This window comes from Chrysoperla carnea, chromosome 2 (genome assembly GCF_905475395.1).
Source record: "Chrysoperla carnea chromosome 2, inChrCarn1.1, whole genome shotgun sequence".
Lineage (NCBI taxonomy): Eukaryota > Metazoa > Arthropoda > Insecta > Neuroptera > Chrysopidae > Chrysoperla > Chrysoperla carnea.
In genome coordinates, this window is record NC_058338.1 from 36,900,126 (window position 1) to 36,926,750 (window position 26,625).

The 26,625-nt window shown below is 29.4% G+C and overlaps 3 protein-coding genes across 5 annotated transcripts; 2 read left to right on the forward strand and 1 right to left on the reverse strand.

Annotated features, from left to right (window-relative positions):
• Nucleotides 1–741: 741 nt before the first annotated feature.
• On the reverse strand, nucleotides 742–4,781 carry LOC123292029 (ufm1-specific protease 2). The gene is made up of 8 exons (XM_044872530.1): nucleotides 4,641–4,781; nucleotides 4,360–4,566; nucleotides 4,019–4,252; nucleotides 3,113–3,301; nucleotides 2,933–3,026; nucleotides 2,030–2,473; nucleotides 1,544–1,670; nucleotides 742–1,207 (listed from the first exon to the last, which is right to left on the reverse strand). The coding sequence occupies exons 1-8, from the start codon at nucleotides 4,677–4,679 to the stop codon at nucleotides 742–744; spliced, it is 1,800 nt and encodes a 599-aa protein (XP_044728465.1). The 5' UTR covers nucleotides 4,680–4,781.
• A 1,569-nt stretch (nucleotides 4,782–6,350) lies between these two features.
• LOC123293676 lies at nucleotides 6,351–17,782 on the forward strand. 2 transcript variants are annotated; one of them, XM_044874561.1, is made up of 12 exons: nucleotides 6,351–6,624; nucleotides 6,687–6,835; nucleotides 8,508–8,854; nucleotides 9,738–9,986; nucleotides 10,802–10,917; nucleotides 10,980–11,119; nucleotides 11,425–12,889; nucleotides 13,410–14,041; nucleotides 14,975–15,293; nucleotides 15,895–16,200; nucleotides 16,777–17,026; nucleotides 17,708–17,782. In XM_044874561.1, the coding sequence occupies exons 1-12, from the start codon at nucleotides 6,533–6,535 to the stop codon at nucleotides 17,753–17,755; spliced, it is 4,113 nt and encodes a 1,370-aa protein (XP_044730496.1). In that variant the 5' UTR covers nucleotides 6,351–6,532; the 3' UTR covers nucleotides 17,756–17,782. The 2 variants fall into 2 exon arrangements, with proteins under 2 accessions (XP_044730496.1, XP_044730497.1); XM_044874562.1 differs by having other exon boundaries at nucleotides 9,756–9,986.
• Nucleotides 17,783–18,271: 489 nt separating this feature from the next.
• LOC123292360 (heparanase-like) lies at nucleotides 18,272–26,359 on the forward strand. 2 transcript variants are annotated; one of them, XM_044872988.1, is made up of 10 exons: nucleotides 18,272–18,379; nucleotides 19,558–19,780; nucleotides 20,762–20,919; nucleotides 20,986–21,159; nucleotides 22,173–22,398; nucleotides 22,920–23,056; nucleotides 23,672–23,850; nucleotides 25,603–25,744; nucleotides 25,965–26,091; nucleotides 26,154–26,359. In XM_044872988.1, exons 1-10 carry the CDS (start codon nucleotides 18,328–18,330, stop codon nucleotides 26,314–26,316), a joined length of 1,581 nt encoding a protein of 526 aa, XP_044728923.1. In that variant the 5' UTR covers nucleotides 18,272–18,327; the 3' UTR covers nucleotides 26,317–26,359. The 2 variants fall into 2 exon arrangements, with proteins under 2 accessions (XP_044728923.1, XP_044728924.1); XM_044872989.1 differs by lacking the exon at nucleotides 18,272–18,379 and adding an exon at nucleotides 19,321–19,494.
• Nucleotides 26,360–26,625: the final 266 nt, after the last annotated feature.

Genomic DNA, 26,625 nt, shown 5'->3' on the forward strand with positions numbered 1-26,625 from the left:
ATGAAAAACAATTTTTTCTTATGATAGACCATAATATCATAATTTAGCGCAGAAAATGGTTCGGAACGTCAATTTGCGCCACTCATATCAATTGTTGAAATTCCTTTAAACTGTAATTTATTCTAGCCTACTCGGATCATTTTCACTTACGTTCATTACGACACGGAAACTGTGAAAATGTAAAGAAAAGCGGGAATTTACAAATTATAGTGTATAGTATACACTTTCCAGCGTTGTGTCGATCAACTTTTACAGTTTGTAGTTTCCGTTTTTCTTTGTATTTTCTCGGTTTCATCATGCATCTACAAAATTAATAACTATGCAGAGATTGTAGGACAACTCGTAACGAAGAAAATGTTTTTTTTAATGGTACCTATTCTTGCCTTTTCGCAATTTGTGCGGAAATTATATTATTTTGTGATGGAAAATTTACTAAAAAATACCAGTCGAGAGTCATACAAGTCGAGAAAAAAAGGCAAAAAATGTGATTTTTTAGCTATAATCCGTGTTTTCTCCTAAAGTTTCCATCGAATTTGACTTCAGTTAGTCTGTTTTTTTATTCGTTTTTTTAGTGCTACATACCCTTTTTGTTTGTTTTTTTTTTTTAAAGAATTTTCTGATCAGGTTTTTTTGTTGTTTAAAAAAGAAAATTAAATTTACTTTACATTTATTTTAAAAACAAAACCAACATACAAAATATATAAAAATTTGTAATAACCTTCTCCTCAACAATAAATAATTTTATATAAAATTGGGTAATTGTGGTAAACACAAATTATAATAAGCACCTTTTTTCCAAAAATCAACACCTTTCCATGCACAACCACCTTTATTTTGTACTTGATGAACATCATCAGAGCCTTTAAAATGTGGATCCAATATTAAAAATTTTATTTCATCTGTATATTTATTAAAATCAACACCAATGATCGTATGTGCTAAGACACCTCCACCAATCATAATCGGAGTGCCATGTACTTTAAAATGCTGTGATAATTGTGGACCTAAACTTGCAATTTCTGTACCAGAATTTACATTTATGATACGTGATTGTATACCCAATGCCGTATCCAAATAAAAACTCACTTCGGTTGAACCGATCCATTGTCTCGAATTGATAAAAGATGATGGTTTATCACCAATGGCAACTAATAATTCTTGGATTTCTTTATGGGTTGGTACTGGTTTTGTTGAGTATCCTTGGAACCTATGTCAACATTTATAATTAAACTTATCTTAATGGATATAAATGAAGAAAATCAACAAAGCATGCAAATGATTTTTTTATCTGAAATTTGGTTTTCCTATATATGTTCAATGATTGTTATTCTCAAAAAAACTGATTTTTGTGACCTTGACCTTTAATATTTAAGGGCGCTAACACATGACCATATGTTTTTTGTACTATCAAAATAAAGGTTTGTACAAATTTTCAGCTTATTCCGAGATTGCGAGTTTGGCCTCTTTTTTTGACTAAGATGATCGGGCTAGTTTATAATATTTATAATATAATTTATAACTAATAAAACTATGGATTACTTACCAAAACCATGAGCACAAAGTTTGTAAAGATCGATATGCACAGCCCCAACCATCATCGTTGAAATTATCTTGCATATAATGATAGTAAACGTATTTTCCTTGAACTAAACTCGTTTCCCCACCTTTTACTAAAAATTTATAAAGAAATTTAAAACCGTATGTACCTTAAAGAGTAACTGACATAACAACGAACAGCCCAAACTCTTGGGGCTAGGACCGTGATAATTTGTCTGTGGGTTTCTTTGACATTGTAGGTAAGCACTCATCAGGAGAGGACAGCTGCCTGTCTAAACCTGATAAGGCTGGACTTCCATGTTGTATACGTAATAAATATGCGTTGCCTGTACGAACTAATAAACTGTGATAATTTTCATTCGACAAAATAGTAAAAAAGAATTAAATTTGACGGATAAACATTATTATTATCCCGAGCCCCATCGTATTACATTTGGTTTTTGAAGCTTGCGAATGTAAAAACCATAAATACCTTGTGAATGTATTCCATCATGTGGATTAATTAATTTACCAGAAAATGTATAATCTTCGTTAAACATAAATGCATTAGATTGTCGAAACATCGGACGATTTAATGGTAAAACAAATAATATATGTAATATTTTACGTTCATTTTCTAATAAAGATTCAGGCATATCTTTTGGATAAAATATCGTTATAAAATGTCCACAATCTTTTGGAATGAAATGATATGGTGTTGGTAACTTTATTGATGGTATTAAATCGTTATTGAATCGATCCTCAGGATCATCATAATCGTCTCTTGTTATTTGATTTAATAAACTTTGTTCATTTAATTTCAAACTTCGGCATAAACTTTCAATTAAAATATTATACAAATTGACAACTTTTGTTTGTCTGTATACCAATGACAACATATCAATTTTTAAATGCATTTGTAGACATTTGAATTTTTCTAAAAAAAAAAATCAGACATTTGAATTAATTAATAGAAAAAAATGATTTTAAGGTAGTTTCCAAAAAACTTGAAAGGCTCAGCTTCATTCTAACTTTAGGCGACGTAAACGCTGACTTTGGATGGTATAAACCAATCAGAAATCGGCATTTAATACGCCGAGTTCTGATTGACAATTAACTACAACCATTTTCTTTAACCAGGTTTTTCGAAATATGCTGTAGTTGGCAAGATACAAATAAGTAAACCTAAAATTGGATGATAAAATAAAAATACACGAGTCCCAAAATCCCACGTATTGGGCAGGAATTATAAACGGAATTAAGTAAACATATAACTATACCATTCCCTGTTTACTTTTTATAGGTTGGATCTATAGATAGAGTCTTGAACTTTAATGTAAGATTTCTAAAATTAGTTTTTATACAAAAAATAAAAATTTCGAATCTATTAACTTACTTTTATTATGATTTATAATTGGTGCATGCTTAGTAGCATCATCCAGGGCGGTCTCAAATGTTGGCTTCCAAAACATGTCAACATCCAAAATTTCCTTAAAAACAATTATCAATTAATTATAAAAGAAGCTTTTGCTACTTGTTTATAAAAAATATAAAGCAAATATTTTAATATAATTACAATTGTATTACTCGTCTTTTTGTTTTTGGTTCTGGAACTTGATCCTTCTACTTGCTTTATGGTAGAGTCACTAGTCAATTCACCGACTGTTGCTTGACCGGTGATACCACTTAATCCAGTTTCAGGATCAGCTCCCATTAAATGCACATTACCTTTTGGAAAATGGAATGATACTTGGCCGGAAACAAACTAAGAACAAGAGAAAAAACATTTGACTCTTACACTTACACACAAAGTAATAAGAATATCTTTCTTCTCACTTCCTCAGTGGACATGAGATATGCTATAAACACATACATAATATAATTGGATTTGTAACGTATAAACCGCAGACCTATGCTAACACGACCCCATTAAAGGCGTGGCCAACCCGTAGATCAGTGAATGAACGCAATCACAGGATAACGCAAGGATTAAAAACCCGCAGCCCTGTGCTAGCACGACCCCATTAAAGGCATGGCCAACCTGTAGATCAGTGAAGAAAAAAAATTAACGAATTTGTTCGACGAAATTGTAATATTACAATTTAAAATCAACTAATATGTTATTTTTAAATCAACTAAAGTGGGTAGTATAGTGTTATAATTGAAAATCGATAATATTAGTTCAAAATCGACATATTAAAAAAAATTATAGGTATGTTTTTCAGAATTCTTTCAAAGTATTAGCTTTAAATTTTAGTATCATTGGAACTTGTCAAATTTAAACGATTCAACATTAAAAAAATGGCCATATGTGTTATTTCAAATGTAGACTTTAGGAGTCGATTACTCGAAAACTAAGCCGAAACTCGAAAATGAGCACTCTTAATTTTCAATTTGTTTTACTTTGTTTAACCATATTCCATCGTCAAATCGTGGCGCCACAGTTATCGTACTCTCCCCGTTTTGGCTATGGGCTACTTACTTTCTTATGTAATGCAGAACAGGAATTTTTAATAGATTCAGCAGTACAATCACAAACTAATAATAATCGAGTCTTCAAACGTAGGTGAACAAATTGTTTCCATATATCAGATTCACTAACAATTTCATATGTTGTGTTCTCTAAACGATCATGGACTCTAAAATATACATTTATTCCACTACTATCTCCAATAGGACAGTTTATAATCAATGGATTATCGGTTATATCCACTTCCTAGAAATAGTAATTCAATTTAAATTTACTGAATAAATATGTTTCACAAAAACACAGCCAGACTAGTTTCTTTTCTCCCAATAATAGATTTAAATCTAATTAAATACCTTTAAAATTTTTGCAATTACAGTATCATTTAAATCTTTTTCAGAACCGAACCCAACCACTCCACATAAATCAATCTCGGTTGGATAGCTGATGGGAACTTTCGGAATTTCATCATGAATTAATTTTAAACCAACTACCAATAAATTTCCATCATACATAATTCCATACAGGCATGCTGCTGATTCTGATTTGACTTGGCCCAATTTCTATATTACATGGTTGAAAATTTCCATATTTCTTATTTTCGAATATTTACAATATTATCCAAACACTTACTTACGTCAATTAAATTTTGAGAAATTTTCAATTGTGGTGCCATTTGACTGGAAATATGTCCCGTGTATCGTTTTGACAGATTAAAGGCATGCAATTTACGTGGATTTATCTACACGTTACAACCAACAACTGTCAATTAACAGTTGATCATACTCATAGACTTATAGTAAACACAGATTGACAATAATGGCCCAATTGGGTTACAATCTTTGAAAATACACTACTGCAATTGTTAACAGAGTGAGAACTACGTCTCAAAGTAGATTGACAAGGATAATAAATGCCTAAATGAAGCATGGTCATAATACGCATGTCTTAATATACAACATAATATCCTGGCGCGTATTTAAAATAACATTATATCACTTTTAAAAATTACAACAAACACAGAATTATCAAACAATATTACTCGTTTGAACGTTAAAACAAAATAAATTTTTATGCAGTTGTGAATGTGAAATATAAACAGATCAGTGATACAGCTGATTCCGGCCATACGATCATGCGCATTGAATACCATTCTTCGGTATTACGTGTTTCTCCGTCAGCTGTTTGAATATTGTATTTTTGTCTTTGTTAATCTACTCGGTGAAGCCAAAATATACATACTTGGTATACGCTGGGCTCATCTATTTAAAATATATGATCTAAGGTTACAATACGCATCAAACTGAACGTTAGCTGCTCGTGGACCACGTATGTCGATTTTATTTATAGAAATAAATGCGAAATATACTGATTATTATTTCCGAAATGGCAATACCTAGAAAGCTGAAATTTTGCATCAACTTATTCCTTTTGCGACCCATAGAAGATTGCAATAAAAAAGATCTTTGAGAAATTAACCAACTTTAAAAAGTATTCAAATGCAGGGGAAGTGAGTGCTTCAATTGTTGGGACTCCGAGGGGAGAATTTAAGCAACATGTTTCTGGAGCATACATTACGGGTAAAAATTCTTTTGGGAGAGGATAAAAAAAATAATAGAAAGAAAGTGTATTCCGTTTACCATAGCTGTAATAATTAAAAGTTAAAAATATAAAATTTTTTTTATACAAAAACATTAAAAATGCATTAGTATAGGAATTATATGAGTTGAGCACACGATCAAAACTTGTCTAGTCGGCTGGCTATATACAGTGATGCGAAAAAGTTCAACTTAACCCTTAAATTATTTCTAAACCGGACAATATACAAAAAGAGTATGCTATGGTGAACGTCATTGTTGTTAAACGATCAATATTACACCACCATTGAAGTACCATAAATTTCAGCTCTTTAATTTAAACCCTTCAAATATAATTTAAAGGTTTCCGAAAATTTTCATATATTTAGCTAGTTCTTGGTAAAACTTGATTTAATATTTCGATCATTTGTATTAGCGGTCTATAATTCTTTGAGTCTTTGATCATAAATTAGTTTGTGCTCTATTTATTTCTTTTGTATATATGAATCAATGGTCAATCTAATTCAAAACAAGAGATACTGGCTATTTTATAAAATTTTTAAATGTTCGTTACTATTAGTTTTAATAAATAATTTTGGTTAATGAAATTAGTAAGATAAAACTATCAAAGTATCTATTCATTAAAATTTTTTATTTTTGTTCTTTTTTAAAAAAACTTATTCGTTTTCTTTTTCTATTATATATAAATACCTATATTATATTCATTGTACTCTTTCTTTCAAACTGTAATCTTTTGTATTTGAATTTAAAAAGAAACAACGGAAATTACTGTCAATTCGAATGAAAACTTTTAAATTTCGAGTAACCATCGGGGTGTACACATCTGGTTAATAAAATTTTAATATTTAACGGTTAAATAATTAATTACAAAATATTTTTTCACGTTTTATATTTTTAACTTGATTCAATTTAATGAAATTTTTTTGAAAAAATGGCTGATTTGTTTACTCCGAAACGAGATTTAATTGATACTTCATTACAAAACACACCATTGCCGCAAGCTACTTCGACTGTTGAAAAAAGGTTCGATTCAAATTACTTTGAATACATTGAAGAAGTAATTCACTAATTGTTTTTATTTACAGTAAATTTCGTCCTTCTAAAGCGTGTAATCTTTTAAAATACAATGAAATGGATAAAATCCCATCAAATCGTTTTTCATCTGGTTCAACATCAAGTCAACAAAGTGCAGCAAATTCATCGCTGGGAATATTACAAGTTGAACATTTAGAAGGTATGATGCATAGTATACAAATTTAATTCTAGGTTTCGATCCAAATTTAATTCCATATTAAAATCTGAATCAAATTTGAAAAAAGTAGTCAAGACCATAACATCTTAAAATTAACTGTGTGAATTTCCTGATTTAGCAATGAGAAAACTAATTCGAGAGTGCTTTACATAGGAGCAATGCAACAGGTGTTTTGGGCGATTGTTTGCTTAACATTAAAGATTCAAAGAATGCAAATTCAAAGCAATTCACTATTCCGTTGCTCTCTTATCGTAAGGGTGAATACTAATTAAGAAAATATAGGCATTGGTAATTTTGCAATTTGCCTCTTGAGAATGGTGCCGATACAACTCATTCAAAAGTTGTGGTAATTATGCGAAAGTGAAGTTCCACTTATATTTCTCTGTAAAATAGTAAATAATTAACTTTTATTTTATTTTACACCTCGACAAATTGGCGAAAAATCGTATTTCGATCAAAAAAATTATTAATTTTTCGAATTTTTCCGCTTTAATGATTCCACTTATCAAAGTTAATAATTCAACCTATTGTAATTCAATCCCATTGCCCCAATTAAAGGCATAGCCAAAATTAAAACTAATATTTGTATATTTTATATATATATTTTATTCTTAAAACATTTTTTATCACAAGTCTCAAATTATGTTAATTTATAGTGAATGTTTGTCTCTCTTTTAATTAATGAGGATTAATGTAAAGTCCAAAAAATCCATAGATCCGTGCTATATCAACTCCACGAGAGTCATGAGCATCCCGCATAGCGTCTATGTATTTAACGTCATTGTTAATGCAAAGGTCAAATAACCCGCAGGCCTATGCTAATTAGAAGGCAACGCAATAGCCTCTTTACAACCTTCAAACATTCCTTAGTTCGACGGCCTGCACCACAATCCACACAATCGTGACCATTGGTCAAGTAAGGACACGGCATAATAACCTACCTACGCATCTATTCAAACACATTATAAATAATGCGAACTGTGCTTGCGATTATTGTGCGAAAACCATATACTGAGTGCGTGACCTGTGCTAACTCGACCCATCATATGAATGGCTGATCCGTAAAATGCATGTGCATTTGAATCACATTGTTAACATAGTATACAAAACACTTGCAGATCCGTGCCAATTCCACTGCATTAGAGGTATCGCTTACCTGAAGAACGCTAGTGTATTTTAATCATAATGTTAATTTAAAAGCAAAAACTCCCAAACTCACACTTATTCGGCATGGCCAATTCGTATATCCTAGAATACCTTTGTATTTTAATCACAGCTATAATAGGGACATTTAGCGGGTCTGTGGGTTTTTTGTCTTTATGCTAACATTGTGTATCAAATGTATCAGCGTTCTACGGGTTAATTATGCCTCTAATGGAGTAAAGTTAGGATTAAGACTTTTACTTTAATCGTGTGATGAACATATATAATTTACATTCATCAATGTAAATTCACATAATTGGAGATTTTAACAAAAAACAGTGTAAAAATATTCGGTAAAAAAAAAAAAATTCAAACAGTTTTATATTCTGGATTTTCGGACAATTCTCTCCCTTTCTCCTCCATCTACATTGCCACGTCTGACCTTAGCTCTATTTTGTATCCAACGAATACTAGAATAAATAATTTTTAATTTAAAAATGTTTTCTCGCAGATATTGGACATTGCGTGCAAGAAGATAATGCAAAAAATGATCCATTTAAAAAACCATTACCTAAATTATCAATAAATGCAAATTTAGAAGCACAGCGACATTTGGCTCTACGTGCTTTAGAACGTTCAAGTATGGGTTCAAAAAATTTAGTAAAAACATCTAAACAGCAGGATGCATCTATTAACTTACCATCATATTTATTACAAGCAAACTCTCTTCAAAATACCCCAATTCGTAAAAATACCAATATCGATGGAGGTGTAACCATGGAGAGTGATATAACAGGTTCACTCTGCGCATCATTAACGAGTGAATCAAATGAATTTAGTGATAGCCAAACAGACAAGGTAACTTTTTTTTTCCGTAAAACAAAATAGGCCGTGCCTGCTATCACGTTCATTTTAGTCCCATCAAATTATATTAAATTTCATATGATTTTAAATTCTCAAAATTTTATTGTGATTAATCAAGAAACAAAAAATTGAGCATATAACTAAATCTTAGACCTTGACCACAATCTGTTTAAATAACTGACCGGAAAGCTGTCTTTTCCACACTACCAAAAGTGAAATTTATTGAAGTTTTGAGTACAGCAATGCCACCTTTGTCAATGTTTAGCGTTTTACCTGAATATAATACAAATTTTCATATGCGCAGGAAAAAAAGGATAATTTCGTAAAATCAATGATTTTCCAAGTTTCTCCAAACTTTTTTTTCAATTTACTCGAAATCTATGCTTTTAAGAATTTTTTCTCTTAAATGCATACTTTTCGAGTAAATTACAAAAAAGTTTGGAAAAACGTGGAAAATCATTGATTTTTTCGAAGTTACCCTTTTTTCTGCACATATGAAAATTTTTATTCTATTCAGGTAAAACGCTAAACATTGCTGTACCCAAAACTTCAGTAAATTTCACTTTTGATAAATTGAAAATTTTTTATTCTATTCATATCGTTTTTCTTATTTACTGTAAAACTTTATTTTTTGAAGATAAGATTTTTAACTTATGACAAAAAAATCTGGGTCTGCTAGATAAGTAACTTTCAAGAAACTAAGAATAACCCAAGGCACAAACGATCTGGATTACTACACATTACCCTACAGAGTAAAATCTCAACATCTCACTACTTCGATCTAGCATAAAGTTTTGGTTGTAATATACTGCGAAACTTGGTAGCAGACAAGGTGACCATATTTCCCTATATAATCTAATTTAATATCTCGTAATAGATATCGTTTGCCGAAAAGGATTTTTCAGCTCGATCATCTTTAGCTACGAATCGTTCTGAATCAAGACAGGAACTTGAAAAAATGGAAACTTTTCAAGAACAAATAAAAGAAATGAAGAAACAAATCCAAATGTTAACTGAAAGTTACATTAAATCTCAACCAGAGTTAAACAACGATGATGAAGATGAAAGTAATTTAAATGCTAATTCATTCGATACAGAGGATTTAAGCTTTGTTCCTGCTGAACTTGTAAGAATTTTATAAATTATTTTATAATATACATATACAATACTAGTTACGTAAATACCTTTTAAATTTACGGTGACCGGTGAATACCCACTAATAGGTTTATGTGTTTCCGATTCTTTTCAATGAGCCACGTATGTTCTTATTTCATTGCACTCAGATATCATTTGTTTGGTAACCCTCTGAAGCCTCCAGGTTTGCACCTAAAAGTATGATAAAACTTCTGTTTGAAAAACAACGTTGACGCAGCTTCCGTTAATTTTTGTCTTTCTGGAGGAGAAAGCTTATTCACTTTCTAGGATGAAAGGGAAAGTTGTCTTTCCGCTTTTCAATAATTTTATATAACCATCTATTATGTTTCACCTCACAACCCTTAGATTCTTAAGTAGGCAGCCATATCCTTTATTTAGATTCATACTCCAAGAAGAAGAAGCAGATTGTGTGGGTATGTCTTCAACAATCGTATAATGAATTCACACACTAGGCTCTGAATTTTACCGAAGATATTACGCGCAGGCGACCTTCGTAGATTCTTACTATTACTCGGTGCAATTGGTGTAAGGTTTTCGTTAATTCAATCGTTGCTTCAGCATATACCTTCTAAATGATCTTACTGTCTTGTACCATTCCCAAGTACCCGACTTATTTAACTAGTGCTAAAAGTTTACCACACGTTCGATGGGTGTGAAATCATTTGATGCGATTCATTTTTATTGGGTTTAAGGTAAAATTAGTTATTAGTTATGCATAAAATTACTTATAGGCATGACAATTTATAACAAATAAATTTTGTGTATTAAAACTTTTTTAAATTATAGGCACAAGAAAAACTAAAACGAGATGAAGTATCTTGGATGCGAGAAAGAGGTTTACCAGTACCTACTGTTGATATATCACGAATATCTGCAGAATTTAGTGAATTTGCACGACAACAGTAAGAAAATTCTTTATTCTATTAAATTCTATTAAATTTTAATTTGCATTTTTTAATTTTAGGCGAGAAAAATCAATTGGCGAATTTTTTTCAGAAAAATGCCCACGGCTATCTGAAATTCAAATGGTAGAAGATGTAACTATTGATAAATCTCCGAAAAGATTAATAGATTCGTTTGAAAGTACCGGGTTAGAGAATACAGGTAAATATGACGATGAATGTAAATTTACAAAAGCTTATTTTCGGAAAAACTTACATAATTTTCAAACAATCTTAAGCTTATTCTGCAAATAAAAATTAATTTGCAAAAATAGAACCAATTTCACAAAAAACTCACATAGAAGTAAAAAATAATTTTAACTATTAGTGACATTGTGTGCAATTACGTTTTGAAGTCAACGCTAATGAATTGATATCCAGTTAAGAATACGAGTGGCATCGATCACAAAACGTAATTAGACACAAGGACATTATTCATAAAAGTGTATATTTAATGAATTGTTTTAGTTGTCTCAGAAAAATCTTCATTGGCAACTTCTGAAAATGCTAGTATTAAAGCTGAAAGCACAGCAGCCAGCGTTTTAAGTTTAACATCAATCGCTAGAACTTTAGAAGAAATGTCAAATGAATCTCCAGGCAAAATTATCAACATGATGAAACAAAAATGTAAAAAAGTTGAAAACGCAACTTATACCAAACAAAAACATTTACAATTTTCAACTTCAAATAAAGAAAACAACGAATCGTCGCTATCTAAAACAGCTCAAATTATGCATAATAATTCTACGCAAGTGTTAAAAGATTCTTCAAACGTTTCACAAAAATTACATAAATTTCATTCATCAACAAAAACCGATTTACCAAGTTGTGTTACACCAAAATCTGTGACACCTGATCTAAATACAGAATATTCTCCAAGGTCTGGGGATTATATATCACGTACACTAAGTGAGTTAAATTTGTCTGATTTAAGTGAAGAATCGACTATAACAAAAGATTTCGATGTAAATTCATGGTTAATTGTAAAGGCAGATCCATTAAAAATTTGTACACAGATTTTAACACAAGCAAAACTAGAATTGTTATCAAAATGTAATCGATGGATTCTAGTTGAAGTGAATTTTAAAGAAATTCAATTAAAAAATGGACCAGCAATTGAATCATCTGAAGGAATATTATCGTATAATATTCCAGGTACAACAATTCTAGTTGAACCCGATAAAAAAGTTAATTTTGAATTTGAGATAACAACTTTGATATCAGCCGATATAAATTTTATAATGAATTTAACGTTAATCGATATGGTGACAAAAGACTCATGTAATATGCGGTATGCATTACATATTATTTCAATATCACCAAAAATATCGTTAAGTGTTGAAGATGAAGTTGATTTCGAGTTGATTGGAGAAAAAAGTAATAAAGAAATGATTGCCCAGATAAGCAACGATAGTGATGTTGAAATTCCAATCATTTTATCCATTGAACAAGAGTTTGTCGTGTTTTTCTTAACAAATATCGATGATACCGATTATAAATGGAAATTAAATTTAATATTAAGACCACATGAAAAACGTGATTTTAAGATGGTTATGATAGGTCCCGAAATAAATGATGTTAATCGATTGTTTCATGAATTTAAATGTAAATTTTTTGTAAATGTTGGAACACGTAATTCATATAGACTTTTAAAGGAAGTGGAGATTTTTGGTCGAGTTGGTGTCATGAATTTAGAATTTATGAACACAAATGAAAATCAACCCATCAAAATTTATCCATCAGGCACACAACTATTAACTGTTAAAAACATTGGAGTTATTAAAATGCAATTAAATGTATCACTTTTAAATGAAATGTTTAAAGATTGTCATGAAAATATATTTCATATTGAACCATTAAAATTTATTTTATTGCCTGGTCAAGAGGAGAATTTAAGCATTTCATTTAATCGAAAACCTGTGGTTGTATCGAGGTATGTATAAAAATATTTCTTTTTTAAAACAACGTTCATATCTTTAGCACTTGTATATTTCCTGTGTGAATCTAGATTACTTGCACTTAAGCACTTTTTGATTTGAAGCAATAAGAAATAACTTTCTACGTGAATTGCACTCTCTAGGAAGAGGCTTATTCAAAACTTTCTCCTTTTTGCGAGTTGGTTGCTTCATTCTCAGAATAGTCTCGTATCAATCTCAGCGCGACTTTGTTATGAAAAAGAGACAGGTGATTGATTAGCTGAAAAATGCTAATAATTTGTTAAGTAGTTATTTATTGTTTAATAGTTATTAATGTTATCAAGCGGTCATAGCGTCCCGCAAATTTCCTGCTGCGTTTTTTCAGAACGATAACTCAAATATGACGTCATCGTGCTCCTTTGAAAACGCAGCCTTTTCGAAAAAAACGTAGAGGAAAGTTTGGTAGACTCATTAAAAGAAAGCCACTCAAAAACTTTCAAGTATGTATTTATCATTCAAAATTCTTTTACTTTTTAGAATTTTACTACTAAAGGAAAAATATGGAAGGTCATTCAAATATCCCTTACAGGGATTAACAACACAGGAAAAAACAAATCGTTCAAAATCACCATCAAACCGTTCAAAATCTCCATTATGGTGTTTTCGCTCACAATCTTCACCATCTGAAATGCATGTTCGATGCAGTAGTGCAACATCAGATGATTCGAATCGTTCAGCCAGTGCGGCTAGTTCAGTTTCATCCACAAACGAAATGAAAAGACAATTAACTTACAATAAAAATGAAAAATTACCAATAGAAGCAACTAAAATTGAAATGATTTGGGGTTGTTGCAAAGTTGGCAAATCTACTTCTAATGAAATTGTTATACGTAACCGTTCAAATAACCGTTTTAAATTTATTGCTGAAATTAAAGAATCAGCATTTAAATTTCAAAATAATGCAGAAAGTACACAAAATATGAATGTAGTACTACAAGGCAATGAATCACGCACCTTAACCGTTATATTTACTCCAAATCGTGTAGGGGCTATCAGAGGAACTATTCAATTTAGTTCGTCAGTTGGAAGCCAAACAAAAAATGTTCGATTATATGGTTATGGAGGCCATACCAAAATTGATTTAATGGGAGTTTCAAAAGATACTTCAGGTTGGTATTTCAATAAAAAATTTCTATGAATCTTGACTTCATCATTTGATGTTGAAGTCCCAAAATAATTGAAAATAGTATATGAGTCAGATACAATTTGCCCTTCAACTTAAAGGTCATGGAATGTTAGAAGAAATTCATTTGGTCAAGGAAAAATCCTAAATAAAAGCGCAATACCTGACATTTTATGAAAGTTAGTTTGAAAAAGTTTATCCCATATTTTAATATACTTAAATAAAAATTTCGGAAATTTTATGTTTAAAATATTCAAATTTGGCATTTTGTTCTGACAAATCATTGCCCTTTAAGAATCACTCACCCGTCAATATAATATGTACTCGAAAATTAAATTTAGAGAAAGAACTATTAAGAATGATTAAATTCGGAACAGACCTATAATTAAATGCTATTTAATCATAAATTATTTCTATTTTGAATACCATCATCATTTTTCTCGAGAAATCCCAACGGAAACCTATTCACTTCAGAAAGAATTGATTTTTTTAGCCTTAAGTGTAAGAACAAATATTATCTTTTAAATATGTTACTTGTATCATTATTTTGCTATCGCCCCCACGCTCAAAGACCCAGAAAGCTAAATGGTTACATATGTATTTTGTATGTTACGTCTAACAGTGTATATGTATATTATTCATATTGTCTTTGGGCTAATTGAGACTTTTGATCGAAACATTAAAGAGAACGTTGTTATTTGTAATCAAAATCCATAATTGATCCATAAGATGCTTATGGCACCGTGACCCGTAAATATTTTTATAATATTTGATGCCACAATTGGTAATAAAAAATTTAAGAAAATTTAACAGCTACTCTCACGAGGCGAGATGATGAAGAGTGTCCGTAAAAGTTTTACACTTTAATAGTAAATTTCAGTTTTAAAAAATACAAAATTTTGTAATTTTTTTGTTGTAGATCGTATTTGGTTTATGCTGGGATATTATGATACAGAAAATAGTGTAATGGAATCTAGTTTTCTAGTTCGTAATACGGGTGTTACACCTGGTTTTATTTATTTAAAACCAACGCACACTTCATTATTATCTACAGACGATCCTGATTTAAATATATCACCAAAAAATTTAGTGATTTTACCAGGAGAAACAAAAAAAATTTATATTAGTTTTGATCCGAGGCGGAATTTTAAAAAAATGTTTGAAAACAAAGATGTTTGTCAAATTGGGACAGTCAATATTTATTTAGGACCAGAACCAACTAGGTTCAGAATACGAAAGTGAGTAGATCAAAAGTATTTTTGTTTTTAAAATAAATTATTTTTGTTTGTTTGTTTTTTTTTTTTTTTGGACTTTGTAACTTCAAAATTGCCAATTGTCAATGAGATATGCCAATTTTAAAATGTTGCATTTTTTGCTCATTCAATCATATGAAAAAGGACCCATTTTGTAAAGCATTATAGATAAAACAAAAGTTTAAATGTAAAAGTTGTTCCTTATAAAAAAATAAGCAACTTTTGTTTTAAATATTTTTTCATAAACATCACTGTATAACCGTGAGGGCGCTAATTATGACAAAACTTTGCTGTTCATTTTGTCCAAAACTATAAAATATAGTATTCTATATAAAATATTGTATTTTATAACAAAACTATAAACGATGATATTATTTTAATATCGCGCGTCCGCGCAGTAAATATTTTTCAAATCTTTGAAAGAGAAGTTCCTAGCTATGAACATTTTCGTGGATAAAATGTTTTTAGGCAGGGTATTAACATAAGCCTCTAATCAGCAGAACCCCGACGGGCACTAAGCCTATTTTTTTTTATTTTAATAATTTTTTACTCGATAGCAAATTATTTTCAAGTATTTTGTTTTTAGTTTATTAAATAGATTAAAATTGAATGGTGATAAAAGTCAATTCAAAAATTTAGATGAATGTTTAAATATCGATTATGAGGATGAAAAAATTCCAGCTGATATATCAATATGTCGAAAAGAATCACCAGGTGCAATTAATTCTTTGGCATGCGATGTTGAAACTCGTATTTTGAATGTTGTGGTTGAAAAGAATTTTGAAAATTCACGATTGATGGCTGCTGATATTGATGAAACCTGTATATATCAATCGTTATGTGTTGACCAAACTACAATTATGGAAAATACTTTAATGCCTTCAACTCAAAAGTAAGATATTTCATTGCATTTTATCATTAAGCCACGAAAAATATATACAGAAGTTGGGAATCAAATCCTGGTTTTCTAGGACGCATGTGACCTTTTCGTGAACACAAACATTTCACACTGTTATAAAAGTGATACAAATTAAATTTTTTTATGTGAAATCAAATTTTGACGTTTGTTTCAAGTTTATTGTGAACTTTAATATAAGTCCCTCATACATGATACTTTTAATAACTTTTTCTATCTAAACACATCATACCACTTAACATATGATAGTGAGATTGTAACTTCAATGGATTAACACACATTACGTATTTTTATTTGAAAAAATAGAAAGAAACGAAAAATTTACACAGAAGCCAGGGATAGTGTAGTCATCATCTTCCGCGTACATTTATAAACATAATATTTTTTGGGCTAATTAGCTGGATTATCGTTCTTTCTACAGATTATTATATTCATTTTTTTTCATAATTGGGAGATTTAAAATGTTATAGAATTTTTTTCGAACGAGAAAATAGTCGAAGAATTACAATAATCATTTTTGAGCTTTGCTTAAAATTAATTGTATTATTTCAGTGTACGGAGATTTAGTCATAATAAATGTTTTGTTGAGCCTGAAACTTTAAATTTTGTAAAGCCATCAAAGGTGCATAATACTTTTGTAATAGTATCACAACATTCACGTCCAATGCAGTATCAAATACTATGTAAATGTCCTAACTTACAAGTATGTCCAATGGAAGGAATTATTTCAGCAAGTGGCAGTAGTACAGTCAGTGTTATACTTGGCACCGATAGAAGCCAAGTGGTCGCAGGAACAATTATGGTAAGATTTTGTAAATGTGAACAAACCCAATTTAGTGTCAACATTTTTTATGTATAGTAGTGTTTCTTAAAGTAATTGTCCTCTCACAGGCGTAGAGAGCAGTATGGAAAGGGCGGGCGAAAAGTGTTCGAATTACTGAGACTCTACTGTACTTTAAATAAGTTATTCTACACCTTTTTACTAACCTCTAATGAACACATTTTGGCTACCTTTTTCGCACTTTAGTACCCAGCTTGGTTCGCATCACCTAATCCCGTGGCTATTGTGAAACCTATACGAATTTGATAGCGCTATCATTCAAGCACAATCCATTGATGAACCATAATATCTTTATATTTGTAAAAACAATAATTTTTAATCTTCAGAGGAAAAAGGCCTGGAATTATTAATTATTGTATGTCCGGATTTAATGATAATATGATAATGTTTATAATTTGTCTTATGTAGTTAGTTAAAAATTTTTATTAGTATTATTTAAAAAATATAATGCATATTAATTAGCCTTTTTTCCTCTGAAGATTAAAAAAAGATCCGCTAGATGGCAACACTAGGAGGGGGTACAAATATATCCTGCCATCTAGAGGATCTTTTTTTAATCTTCAGAGGAAAAAGGCTAATTAACGTTAATTCATTTGGTTTATTTATCCTGTTCGCATAATAAATATTGTATTTATTTTTTAGGTGTATGTTGAAAATGAAGTATTCACAATTAATGTAAAGATAAATTAAGACCATCAATATGATTGATTCAAAGTGTTGTACTTAATTCTGTGATAATGTTTATTTTCATGTTATTTTTTCTTGTTCCTTAGTAAGAATATTTTGCTTTTAAAATCTTCTGTAAAATTATTTCCAATGTACTGAATCTTAATTTAAATTGTTTTAATAAATTAAATATAAACGTTTCCATGAGTGTAATTTATCTTTTTCAGTGGTACTCCTTGTGTCATTCCTATTTTTCGCAGTCAATATTAAGATTATTAGCACTCCTATGGTAAGGAAGCAAAAATGAAACTATAGACTTGTAGAAAAAATTTTATTTTGAAATATCAAAATAAACAAGTATAATACTTATTATATTAGATATGAGAAGAATGATATGATAGTGTATTTATTTCAAGTATTTCGATATATTGAAGTCGCATTACGCATATATCTGTACTACAAAGTGATAAATTGCAGTGCGGAACGTGCATTTCCGTACTTAAAAGAATAAAAAATTATCTAAGTTCAGTTCTAAGTTTTAAACAGTTTAGTCATAGAAGTTTACTACAGAAGCTGACTTGATAAATCCGTTAATTATGACAGAGTCATTGATGAATTTACTAACCAATCTGCCCATCGGAAAAAAAAGTAAATATTGAACAATAAATTATGTTTCTTTGTATGGTCTTTTTAGTTTATTTATTCATTATTATCATTCTCAGCCCACATCATCACATTGCACAATTTTATTTTATGATTAAAAGTTTTGTCCTTTTTCTATTAATTTATGGGGGCTGCAAACCCACCCCAAATTTAATTGTAAATTAAATAGAATTCTATAAAACAAAATTGAATGCAAAATTAATCACCGTTCGCATTCGTTTGAAGAAATAACTGTATTGAAACTCAGTGTCGAAATCGTGTTCAACATAACTTTGTATGGTCTTTTTAGTTTATTTATTCATTATTATCATTCTCAGCCCACATCATCACATTGCACAATTTTATTTTATGATTAAAAGTTTTGTCCTTTTTCTATTAATTTATGGGGCTGCAAACCCACCCCAAATTTAATTGTAAATTAAATAGAATTCTATAAAACAAAATTGAATGCAAAATTAATCACCGTTCGCATTCGTTTGAAGAAATAACTGTATTGAAATTCAGTGTCGAAATCGTGTTCAACATAAAATGTTATTTTGCTATTTGAATGAAATTTAACTTATGTCTAGGTTAATCCTCATTTGTCTTAATTCCAATCTGCCGTGACATAATGCATTCCCCAAACCTTCTCCTCATTTATCTATTTATGTGCACCCTTATCTATCTGTCATTCCTTTTTCCATAAGCGTAACAACTATCAAATTACTTTAACGAAAGATTAAATTAAAGTTATGTTCATAGAAATATTAAAAAATAATCTAGTGATTGTTAATGTGTATTATAATTATTGAAATGTTTTTAAATCTTAAAAGCCTTTTTTAAAAGTTCAAACCTTTTTTATAAATATCTAGTTACGTCACTGAGTCTTTTTATTTGTGAAATAATATATAAATTACGTAATCAAAATGTAGACCTTTGATTTTAAGTACGAATGTACGATTTTAAAATCAATGACAAAAAGGAATTATGATGTGGTTCCAGCTTAAATTATTGCTTATAAATCGTTTTTTTTAAAAATGATATGTAAATTATTTAATAAAAATATTCAATCATGTTTAATCAACAGTATTTTAGCCGATTTGAAAATCGCTTAGAGCAATGTAAGATTGCTGAAAGAAATTTAAAAGACAATTGATAGTTTTAAAATAATTCTTTTGTTTCAGATAAAAATAACAGTATTTTAGGTAGATTCGTGCTTTTTGCTATATTTTTCTTTTTCTTATTGACGTCATGGAAAGTGATTTTTCGACGTCTGGTAGGCAACGAAACAAATATTATTTTTATCGATACTAGTAAATCTTTACATCATGTAACAGGCAAATATTTTATGAGTTTTGCATTAGATTCATCAAATATCGCTGATGGATTTAAGACATTCAAACCGAGGTGAATATACATTAACTACTTTAATTTTTAACAAGTAACCATAGATACTAGGATGTTAATGTATTGGAGCATTTCGATTAGCTTTTACATTCCGTAGCTCTTATCTCTTGAGAAAAGTAAACATTCAATAAGAATGGAATTGTCAAAGTTGGAAAGATCTTCTTGATATTTTGTATAGTCATAATTGAATTTCGAGTAACATTTTGTCAACTTTTAAAAACGAAGGGTAGTTTACCTAAAAAAAAAATAGTGATACCAAATTTTTGGCTACCCTATACATTATTTAGAAGTTTTAAATATTCCTACATACTTTTCATAAGAAGCAAAACTTCTTATAAAGAATGACTTTTTCTTAAAATGCAAAATAAGAAAATTTACAAGTATAGTTATACCTCTATCCGGGGATACACTGTATATATATTCAAAGATTGACTTTCCTAAAATTTAACAGGAAATTTTTTATTCTTTCTTATATTCATCTTATTATTAGATGTATCATGTCCAAAAAACAAATATTATAATTTCTTGAAAAAGGATCTAATTCATTCTAAAATTTACCTTACATTGTTAATTTATAATACAAAATATATTTTCGAGTCAAATATTTGAAAATATTGTAATTAAATCGGATTCCCTAAGGGTAATGTCAGTTTGGTTAAGGATGGAAGTTTTAAGATGTATTCTTTTAGACTACTACTAAGGTTGATATACCAAATTGAATCTCAATATTGAATCACCGGGAGTGTTTACTTCCAGTAGGGCCTTCGCACATACTGCACTAGTAGTTTTAAAGATTTCCTGATAAGTCTGATATAAACAGTTAAAAATTTTGTATACCTACTTCAACTTAACAGAGTACTGTCTGATTAACTACTTTGCTTTAAAGACGTCGTGGATCTAGAAACGATTCTTAAATTTTGGAAAATTCACTTATTTACTTTTTGAAAATTCTCTATATGCACGTTATGTTTTTTATTTTAGCAATCCAAAATTGATAAATCTAGTATCAATGTTGGGTCCAGCATATTTACGTATTGGTGGTAATATGGCTGATCAATTGATTTATGCTGGACATTTAAAGGATTCCGAATCAATTGATTCTGAATACGATGGACTCTTTGAAAATTATATCATGAAAGGTTTAAAAATTAAAATAAAAATCGAATTATTCAAATCATTTCTAATTGTATTTCATAATTTTGTAGAAAATCAATGGATAGAATTACATGAATTTATCAATAAAACAAAAATGGAATTAATCTTTGATTTGAATGTCTTAAATCGAAATCCTGATGGTAGTTGGAATTCAACAAATGCCGAAAATTTAATACATTTTTCTGCTAATCATAATTACTTTTCACATTGGGAATTAGGAAATGGTAAATAATTTTTTATGTATATTTATAAATTTAAGGGCCTTGAACCATGAACAAGTATTTTGAATGGGTACATTTTAAATTAAAGGTGGTAGTGTTAAAGTACTCCCATTTGACACCCTCGCCCTACTAATTATTTAACCCCCGTCCTATTTACCTATCTTACCGCAATCTGTCTGCCTATAAATTGCTTTTCTTGGTCTACACAATGCGATTTCGACCACGTTCCAAGAAAAATAAGGCATTTTTTTTTCAACAACTCCCATTTTTTAAATTCTTAAAGGTCGCCTATTCTTTGAGCGTATAACGTCAAATATTAATTGTCCTAACTGTAAACTAAAATTAATCAAGTTTTGTATGAGATATTAAATATTTTAAAGAATATTTCATGCTATTTTGTTTAATATATAATACTAGCCAAATAGCAACAGCAGTTTCGATTGGCTTCACGCTGTGATTAATATTTGGAAAATCGTCATGTAACATGCAGTGCCGAGCAACGCAAGCAAATTATTAAACTTTTTTTATCAAAATGAGGACGCTGACTCGGCAGCCGTATTCTGTAATAATTTGTAAGCTTGATGTCATTAAAGAGTTATAGAAGAAGCTTGTGAGGGTCTTTAAAGAGTTATAGTACCCGGCCACTGCAGTTGAAGTTACTTGCACGGTACACTGTCCATGTGATTTTTTTGGCAACATATCGTCTTTCTGCGTTTTGTTTGTTAAAAAAAATTAAATCAAGTAGTTCAAGTAAATAATCAGAAAATACGCCGAAGAACGTCGAAGAAGTAACAATAAACAATGTTATCGAGCACAATTTACGCGATCGCGTTATCGAATAATTGTATTTTTCGGATCTATTTCGGTCCAGCTAAGCTGCGATTCTCGTTTATTATATATCATACAAAATGGCTTGGAATTGTTTAAGTTTAAAGTTCGTACACTTTTATGGAAAACCCTTTTCTATATGACTTCGTATATTATTGTATCATTTATTAATGGTAATTAATTTTTAGAACCAAATGCTTTTAAACATCAATTTAACGTCACCATAAACGCAACACAATTAGCCAAAGACTTTCAACAATTACGCAATATTTTAAATCGTTATCCACAATATAAAAGCTCAATGTTATTAGGACCAGATACTACACGACCACTCACAAAAAATAGTTCCAGCGTACAATACTTTAAAGAATTTATTGATTCAAATGCAACTGTCGATGTATTAACTTGGCATCAGTAAGTTATATACAAGGTGTACCAAAACTATCGCTTTAGAAAAACAGAGTGATATGAAGGTTAAAAGTTTTTGGATCCGATGTACCATTAACGATGTATGTCTTGTGAATTCGACGTTTGTAATTTATAGATTAATATTAGTCAAATTGAATTTTTTATAAAAAGCAAAGTTATAGAAAATAAAATTTACCTCAATTCATTCTTTTATCTATGAAAATTTTTTTAAAGAATTAATCCAATGAATCTGCGCATGATAAAATTGCTATCAGAAAACAAAAAATACGTTGTTATAGACGAAAACAAGCAAAATTAAAAAAAAAATGTTTTCTTGCGATTAAAAAAAAAGTTGACGTCTCGTTCTCTTTTTGACACATCGGATTGAAAAACGTAGAGACTTTCACCTTAAAATATAATTTCTCTGTATCACTTAGCTTTTCTAATACGATTTTTTAGACATTTTATATATTTTATTTCTATGTAACTGATTGGATTGAATCCAAATTTTGAATGTACTGTTGTAGGTATTATTTAAATGGTCATAATACCACCTGCGATAAATTTTATAATATAAAAACATTTGAAATGCTCGAAACTCAAATGAAAACAATCAAAAATATTGTCTCAAATAGTGAAATGAAAAATGTTCCAGTTTGGTTGGGTAAGGTTTTTATTTAAAAAAGATATATTGCTTGTTTTTCCTTTTCTTCTGTTCTTTTGAAATACTTTCTATACCTGGAAAATTTTGAAATCTAAACTAATTAAATAATTTTATTATTTGATTTTCTTCTATATTGATTATAACTCTTAATAATGACTCAATAAAATTAACAAAATTTCAAAAAATGAGTCAAGTTGATTTTTTGGGAAGACATTTGCTTCCATGTCTCAATCGTGTTTTGAAAACTTTTTTAAATTTGAACTATCGATTTTTTTGTGAGCCAATTTTAGATTTTCGCAAATCTCAAAAGTTGCCAATTTTTCGATAAACATAATTATGAGTTAAATTAAAAATTAATTAGGTTTTGATATACATTGAAACTAATTCATTAGCTCAGCTTTTTTTTTTTTATATATATACAAAATATCTAGATGCCTTTTTTCAACATGGTTCAAATTTAGGAAAATTTCAGATAAATCTTCACTAAAATTTCACTTGGTTGGCAATTTTTTTTGAAATCAAAATCTAATTTTCCTAAACAAGCATTTTCTTTGTTAAATTAATAAAAGAAAATATTAATACTACACATTTTTGGAAAATATTTAATTATTTTAGGTGAAACTAGTAGTGCTTATGGAGGAGGTGCACCTAATCTATCTGATTCTTTTATTGGTGGTTTTTTATGGCTTGATAAATTGGGCTTGGCTGCTAAACATGGCATGGATACTGTTATCCGTCAATCAATCTTTGGCGGCTATTATGCCTTAATTGATGACAATTATAATCCAAATCCGGTAGTCTTTTATTTCTAATTTCACAATTAAATAGGAAAGTTGCCTATTTGTTTTTAATTTTTATTAAGTTTAAACTTTTTTACATCTATTAAGAAGTCATTCAAGTATTACGTAAACAGGCTTCTCTTAGGGGGGTAGGACTGGAGATAATATAAATGTTATAAATTAATTATTAATAATTTAAATTAATAATCGTTTTTATTACTATTATTATGGTGTAATTTCGAAAAGTGTCGTGTGGTGTTAAATATTTTTTTGTCTTCGATAGTTTTTAATGTGGTAATGTATGACATTACACAAAATAATAATAATCGCCAAGTCTTGTACCACAAACTTTTTTTGCTTACGTCTTATCATTTGAGGGAAGAATTTTTTTTGTAATTTATTATTTTGCTTAGAAGTGGGGGAGGATATTGTATCTAAAAACATAGAAAGTTTGCTTACGTAATACTAAAACGCCCCCTTATAAATTTTTTCGTTTCAACTTACTTACTTATTAATTGTTAAAATTGTAACTCACTTCTGAACTCTATCGGTGTAGAAAATACTTCACAGTTTGCGCTCATTTTTGGCATAGTAATTAATATCCCGTAAACCAGAGATTTGTCTGTCTCCCATACAATCAGACAGCTTGAAATAAAGTTTATTCACAATTTCTTTATGAATAAACATTTTGTTTAAAAGTTTATAACTTTCGATGGGAAAGGTATATGAAGTCAAAGAAACTTTTTTTCATCGTTTGGTGAATTGATGAAATTAAAAAATAGATCTAAGTAAATATAGTTTGTGAACTTGATCTATATTTTGGTTAATAGGGAGCTACTTAGTGTGTAACAATAAAAACATTGGCAATTTTCAGATAAATATTTTAATTGTGATTCAAAATTGTTGGGTCCCGCAAGAGCTTATAATTATTTTTGCCTTTGTTCATTTACATGGAGCTTTGTTTTGTATTTTTCAAAAGTAGGCAACTATTCTATTCTCTCATAACCAAAAGTTAAATTTTTCAATTTCGTATTTTCATTTATGTTAAAATTATTATTAAAAACAGAATTATTATTTAAAACACTCGACTTCAATCGTTGTGGGTACAGTGATTCTCAACCGGTAGTATTTTAATTTAAGTATTCTATTGTTTTCTGAGTATTTGGAAATTTCAGGCGTTCCCTTCCTAATAAATAATATCAACAAAAATATAAGTATGTTTGGTAAAATTAATTGATTATTCCGGAGACAGTTTTTTAACTTAAATAATATTATCCAAGATAAACTAACTGTTCGCATATTTTCCCCTCAAAATTTTACTAGTCCGGGGGAGGACAGAAGTTGGGAAATACTTGAGAGTGGTATTATTGGTGAAATATGTTCCATTACGATTGTGACTTGTAAATAAACTTAAATGTTTCAAAAATCAATGATTTTATAAGCCCCGAAAGTGAAGCAGAGTTTTCGGGATTAATTGATGCCAATCGGTACATAAATCTTGTTTAGTTATTTAATTACTTTTTTATGATTCTGGTTCACTTTCGGCATTTATAGAGTTAATTTATAATTTGGTCCTCGCATATTTAGCAAAATTTAGCCAAAAATTTCTGAAAAATAAAAATTCGACATAGGTCAAAATAAAACATTCACGTGCTAATACAAAATAAAAGAATCAAAGTGTTATAAAATAAGTTTGCTATAATCGGCTCCCCAATTTTTTGTAATATTTAACTAATTGAATTTAAATAATTGCCTTTTTTTATTTAGGATTGGTGGATTTCATTAATTTATAAGTCTTTGGTAGGAAACAGAGTATTAAATTACTACACGGCTACAAATAAGAAAGTTCGATTATATTGTCATTGTACGGTAGAGGAATCTTTAGTTGATCATTTACAAGGTGTTACAGGTTTGTATTTGTAATTTGCCATTTAGTTTATACTCTGAACTATACCTAAAAAATACTGAGCTTTCCGAAGAAGTTCCATCGAAATTTCGAGTTAAAAAGTAACCTCGACTAAGTTATAAAAAATATTAAACATACCTATTAAAATGAGACAAATTCGGAAAAGTTAGCCGATGAACTTATCATAACATTTCAATTTTATTAATTAAGCTTATTTTTTTAGTGTTTGGGATAAATTTAAACTCTTATCCAACACAAGTTGAAATTCAAATACTAAATAATGTACATTATAGCCGACATACCAAAGTTTTTGAGTATGGTCTAACAGGATTTGGAAAGCTCACATCAAGGTAATATTTATAAAATAGTTAATAAATTTTATTCATTTACACTTATTTTATCATGTTTGTAGAGAAATTGCACTGAATAATGTTCCTTTAAAATTAACACCAGATGGAAAAGTGCCTCCATTTAAACCAAAAATCAGATATTTAAATTCATATCATGTAATGCCACCATTTTCCATTGTATTTTGGGTTGTTCATGGAATCAGTGTTCCGTTATGTCAAGTGTGAATTTTTAGCTTTTTATTTAATAAAATTTTTTTACTGTCTTAAATTTTTATTTATTATTTCATAATTTTGAAAGTTCGATTTGTACTTTCCACTTTCAGTGTTGATTTTCAGGGATTAATAAATGTCAATCGGTATTTAAATTTTGTTTGTTTTTTAATTACTTTTATATGATTCTGGTTCACTTTCGGTTATGTTTTCGAATAAGATGAGACAAATTTCAGTGCGATGATTATTTCAGAAGATACATAATTTTGTGCCAATTTTGCTTGGAAAGCATATATTCTTTATACAAAAAGGTCGTGCGGGAAC